At 32.1% G+C, this 6,130-nt stretch overlaps 1 protein-coding gene across 2 annotated transcripts in view; it reads right to left on the bottom strand.

Annotated features, from left to right (window-relative positions):
• The window catches only part of LOC106470528 (protein cramped-like), a 26,088-nt gene that overhangs the window by 9,200 nt on the left and 10,758 nt on the right, over positions 1 to 6,130 (bottom strand). For both annotated transcript variants that reach the window (XM_022399138.1, XM_022399137.1), the window contains exons 6-8: positions 4,951 to 4,999; positions 4,236 to 4,321; positions 1,414 to 1,610 (exon numbers count right to left, since the gene is read on the bottom strand). In XM_022399138.1, the coding sequence (XP_022254846.1) occupies positions 1,414 to 1,610; positions 4,236 to 4,321; positions 4,951 to 4,999 (332 nt within the window). The remainder of the gene's footprint in view (positions 1 to 1,413; positions 1,611 to 4,235; positions 4,322 to 4,950; positions 5,000 to 6,130) is intronic.

The raw sequence follows: 6,130 nt of genomic DNA, 5'->3' as shown, positions 1-6,130 counted from the left end.
CACTGGCCATATTAACAGTCAGACTACATGAACTTCTAATGATTACAATATGTTACCATATCAAAAGTATGACTCCAAGAACATTTAATGATTACAATATGTTACCTTATTAAAAGTATGACTCCAAGAACTTTTAATGATTACAGTATGTTACCATATCAAAAGTATGACTCCAAGAACATTTAATGATTACAATATGTTACCTTATTAAAAGTACAACTCAATAACTTCTAATGATTACAATGTTACCATATAAAAGTACAACTCAATAACTTGTAATGATTACAATGTTACCACATTAAAAGTATGACCCCAAGAACTTTTAATGATTAAAATATGTTACCATATTAAAAGTACAATTCATTAACTTCTAATGCTTACAATATGTTACCATATCAAAAGTATGACTCCAAGTACTTGTAATGGTTACAGTATGTTACCTTATTAAAAGTATGACTCCAAGAACTTGCAATAGTTACAATACATTATCAAGTTAAAGATACGACTCCAAGAACTTCTAATGATTACAATATGCTACCATATTAAAAGTATGACTCCAAGAACTTGTAATAGTTACAATACATTATCAAGTTAAAGATACGACTCCAAGAACTTCTAATGATTACAATATGCTACCATATTAAAAAAAAGTTTAAGCAACCTCAAAAATTATAGGCTAGGAACTATCCATCTCACTCAGAGTTATTACAAATGCTTTAAAATGCCCACAGGTTCACCAAGTAGTCAAGTTATTCGAGTTGTCACATGTTTTACAAAATCCTAACAAAGTAGGATCAGCCTTGTCATCTAAGTAATTAAAATGTTTTAAAATGCATGAGGTTCAACTTGAACATTATTCAATTTGTTGAGGTTTCTCTGAACACACCTCTCTTCAAAGTACAGTATTATGTATGAAACTTTGACTCTTTTAAAATTGTTACAAAATTTCAAACAAGTTAGAAATCAAGGATAAAAAAGTTAATGAATGTTTAATTAATAAAACAAATAAACTAAGGATTTGAACACGTTTCAAGACAGTAACTGCTAGCTGGAGAACAGTCGTAAGGTTAAATTTTATTTAGGCACAAGATGAATGCCCATCATTTGATGGGAAATAATGTTTAATTTTTCATCTCTAAATTATATCTAAATAAATGTCTTATGAACATGTTTTCTAAAAACAATATATGTATGGAGAATGACGATCCTATTTCTAATATTTCACAAAAACAACATTTTTATGTATATTTGGTCATCTCTAAGTATTACTTGATTAGTATTTTGACTTTGTATATTTTTAAGTTATGTTCAAATTTTCTTCTTGATAAATTCTTACAGATTGAAATGTGAAAAAACTGATTCTCAAAGACATATCCCTACTTGGTCAACTGTATGACCCTCTGACAAGGATACTTGTTTGAGCCTTTGTGGTTTCCATTTTTTCTCCAAGTATTCTATCACAGTTGATAAACGCCTTTGCAGGTTAACTTTTGTACGAACTCGAGGATTCTGTGCTAGGCTTTGAACATGAAGCCAAGCAGCATTTGTGCGTGGACGAAATTCAATATAGATTTCTTTGGGAAGTTTTGGTTCTTCTTGTATTTTTGGCTCTGAAACCATTTTGGATATCAGTAACTGAAACTTAAGATTTTAACATACCAAACTAATTGTAATATCTGTACAAATTTCTAAACTATATTGATATTTCATCACATTCTGACTAACTGATTAACCCTGAAAAACTTTTGGTATAACAACTTTGGCATTTAAAAAAAACATCAAAATTTTGGCTAACCTTTTCATTCACCTCCCAACAAAAATTAAGATATCATTTTTGATACTAAATAAGATTGACAAATAAGTAAAAATATACACAGATCCTCCATTCTGAAACAGAAAAACCTAGGTATATTACAAACAAACACTGGAATCAGAGCTATGAGAAAAATCAACACTGGGATCGTACAGCATACAATGTCAATAAACTCTGTGCAGTTGTTTTTGTTCTAAATAATTACATAATTGCTTGAAGTCTACTCTGCTGAGCGTTAATCAACTTTATAAGATCAATGTTCCAGTTCCCATGCTACCCTTGTAATTACTGCTTCCTACAGAGATTGTGCTAAAACTTATTGCCATAATTACATGCTACTGCCAAACAATGTAATTTTTAAGAAATTTCTGTAAACAACAGTAAGGCTAATTTCAGATGAAACCCCTTCAGAAACTTTTTATAGACCCTACACTATATATGGACATCAGCTTTCAATACAATGTTTACATAGAACAAAAGTCCATTGGACCTGTAACAATGTGTGACTAGGAGCTTGTTTTGGTCTGTGGGTACTTGTTAACTTCAAACCCTTGTTTAGTATCTTGTTAACAATATCAGAAGTTGGGTTGAAGAGTTCTGTTTTGGAACCCACCACTGGCCCAACAACTCTGCTACATTAATTTTTCAGGTTCCACAGAAAACGTCAGACTCAAATCTTTGAATAATTGTCTGTTTTAGAACCCACCACTGGCCTAATAACTCCACAAAAAACATCAGACTCCAATCTTTGAATAATTGTCTGTTTAGAATCCACCACTGGCCTAACAACTCCACAAAAAACATCAGACTCCAATCTTTGAATAATTGTCAGTTTTGGAATCCACCATTGGCCTAACAACTCCACAAAAAACATAAGACTCCAATCTTTGAATAATTGTCTGGTTTAGAATCCACCATTGGCCTAACAACTCCACAAAAAACATAAGACTCCAATCTTTGAATAACTGTCTGTTTTAGAATCCATCACTGGCCTAACAACTCCACAAAAAACATAAGACTCCAAAGTACTGTTCTCATAAAGTCCAAATAACCAAACTCAAATAGAAATCAGCATTGTCTGGGAGCACTACAACCTGCAGATAACCCTCTGTATAGCTCAAACAAGAATCAGCAGTGTTTGAGGACACTACAATAAACAAATAATTCCCCTATACAACTTACATAACAATAAATTATGTCTGGGGGCACTACAACCTGCAGATAACCCTCTGTATAGCTCAAACAAGAATCAGCAGTGTTTGAGGACACTACAATAAACAAATAATTCCCCTATACAACTTACATAACAATAAATTATGTCTGGGGGCATTACAACCTGCAGATAACCCTCTGTATAACTCAAACAAGAAACAACAATTTTGGGGGGCATCACAATATTTCTTTAAAGTAACTATTAATTGGTAAATTCTGTTTATGATACCTAAATTTACAAGATCTCATCTTCACTAAAGTTAAAGATAGAGAAAAACAGAGTTACACACACTTGTCAACCAGTAGAATTATCATACTGAAACTTGCTATCTATTGAATGATCCTAACATCATATATATGTACATATATAACAGACTTCTCAGAAAAATGACAAATTCAAACCAATATAAATTTTAGCATGAGTTCAAGAAGAATGATTTAAATGTTTGTTGACCAGTAACAATTTCTTTAATCTTAACAAAAACATTATACAAGAGACATATTAAAGATTCAAATCTGCTTCAAGACCGACATTTGATCATAAGTTTTTACCAGGCAGAAAAACATTGAATAAAAAATATTATTTTCCAAAACAAATCCTGTACCATGAAATTTGATATACAAGTCATTCACGTCATTTCTGAATGAAGTTCTATTATTGAGGAAGAACTTTCTTTAAAAGCTGAGTAATGTTATAGTGAGATATTTCTGTGATTTATCCTGAAACTAAAGTCTCACACACCCTTCACTAAATATTTCTACTACATTTTTTAATAACTCTAGTTCCTGTGTTAGAATAATTGTTCACCTACCTTCCACATTATTAATCTTCTTCAGGGCCCGTCTCTACTACATTTTTTAATAACTCCAGTTCCTGTGTTAGAATAACTGTTCACTTACCTTCCACATTATTAATCTTCTTCAGGGCCCGTCTCTACTACATTTTTTAATAACTCCAGTTCCTGTGTTAGAATAATTGTTCACCTACCTTCCACATTATTAATCTTCTTCAGGGCCCGTCTCTACTACATTTTTTAATAACTCCAGTTCCTGTGTTAGAATAATTGTTCACTTACCTTCCACATATTTAATCTTCTTCAGGGCCCGTCTCTAGTTCCTGTGTTAGAATAATTGTTCACTTACCTTCCACATTATTAATCTTCTTCAGGGCCCGTCTCTAGCTCCTGTGTTAGAATAATTGTTCACTTACCTTCCACATTATTAATCTTCTTCAGGGCCCGACACACGGGTGTTTTGATGCGTAGTTTCTTTCCTTTAAATTTCACAAAGGTTACTCTAATAAAATAAAATATTACTTGTTACCCCCAAAAAAAGTCTCTTCAATACATCTTAAAAAACTAAACGTAAGATTGTTTTCAATTTCATAGAATTTGTTCTAACACTTGCTGAAACAATCCCATAATAAAATGAAAATTATCTGTTTAAAAAAAAAACAGTTTTAAGAACATGTTTTGTATTCCAATATTTTATCACCCTGTATTATGAGACACCTGGTCTTTCTTTTCAAGAAGGTAATGCTGATGACTAATATATATATTATGACGACTACTGGATTCCACGTCCATAATAGCTCATTTGGTATTACAGACTTTGCAGCCAAAACAATTATGAGAAAATGCTTGTTAATAAAGCATGCGACTTCCTTGCACACTAATACAAGTCATAACAAAAATGTACAGACATACAAACAGATATATGTATATAACTTCATTATAAAACATGGAGTGAAATTATCCAGAACTGGCCTAGTATAGAAATTAAAATCAAGATAAAAAAACAGATTAGGCTTGTTGAGATTCTTTCTATTAGTAAATATAAAAGCTAATTGAATTATCCTGAATTCATGAGAATAAATGAACACAGCTTAGGAATTAAGTAGCTCTGATAATTTGAATAGTACATACCCGTTTAAGATGAGATCATTTAGTCTCTGGCGATTCTTTTCATTCAAACCTAGATGAAAACAATGAAGAAATGAAGGTTATAAATTCACATCAGCAAGAGTATAACCAACTGTTATGTAGGGATTAAAAATATCCAACACCATAATAACGGTGGTTAATGCACTCTGTTTGAATTTCAATAGAGTGGTAAACGACATGTTTATCCTCTTTTATATTTGGTTCACAGCACACTTCTGACCATTTAACAGTGCAGTAGTACCACAACTAGTGTCATGTTTGAATGATATAATATATAGCAAGATTATTCACTGCAATAAAGCAAAATGAGGCATATTTGAAAGAAAGGAGACTTTATGATTATCCATGGAAGCAGAGAAACTCACACATCACAGCATTTAAAAAAACAAATAGCTCTGAAACATCACCATCCTCAAAATAAAGGCTATGATTATGAAAGAGAACCTTCCAACCCCAAAATTCACCATGATGAAGCTGGACATATCTACTGATACAGCAAACAGGATAATAAAATTTAGAATCTGATGAAGATTCACAAGTTAAAAAGTTCATAGGATTCCAGTCATATTTCCAAACTAACAGCAGTTTTAGTCAGAAAGATGGTTGAAGAAAATAGAATTTTAGCAACCTAATTTGACCAGACACCTGCCAAATATCCTGATGAACCTTCAATTGAATTTCTGTTTTGGAATCTAACATCCACATTATAAAGGGTGGATCTATCAACAATTTGTCAAGATGTTATAAGTTTTTTACCTTGCCATACTTCTTAAAAACTTGTTACAACTGAAGTTGCAAAACTGGCAATAGTATGTAATCATGACAACAATTCACTGCTTTAAGTACTTCAACCCACAAACCATGACAACAATACACTGTTTTAAGTACTTCAACCCACAAACCATGACAACAATACACTGTTTTAAGTACTTCAACCCACAAACCATGACAACAATACACTGCTTTAAGTACTTCAACCTACAAACCATGACAACAATTCACTGCTTTAAATACTTCAACCTACAAACCATGACAACAATACACTGCTTTAAGTACTTCAACCTACAAACCATGACAACAACACACTGCTTTAAGTACTTCAACCTACAAACCATGACAATACACTGCTTTAAGTACTTCAACCTACAAACCATGACAACAA

Source organism: Limulus polyphemus, unplaced genomic scaffold (genome assembly GCF_000517525.1).
Source record: "Limulus polyphemus unplaced genomic scaffold, Limulus_polyphemus-2.1.2 Scaffold4067, whole genome shotgun sequence".
In the NCBI taxonomy this organism is placed as follows: domain Eukaryota; kingdom Metazoa; phylum Arthropoda; class Merostomata; order Xiphosura; family Limulidae; genus Limulus; species Limulus polyphemus.
Note: the sequence above shows the minus strand (reverse complement) of the source record. Positions and strands in the feature narration are given on the sequence as shown.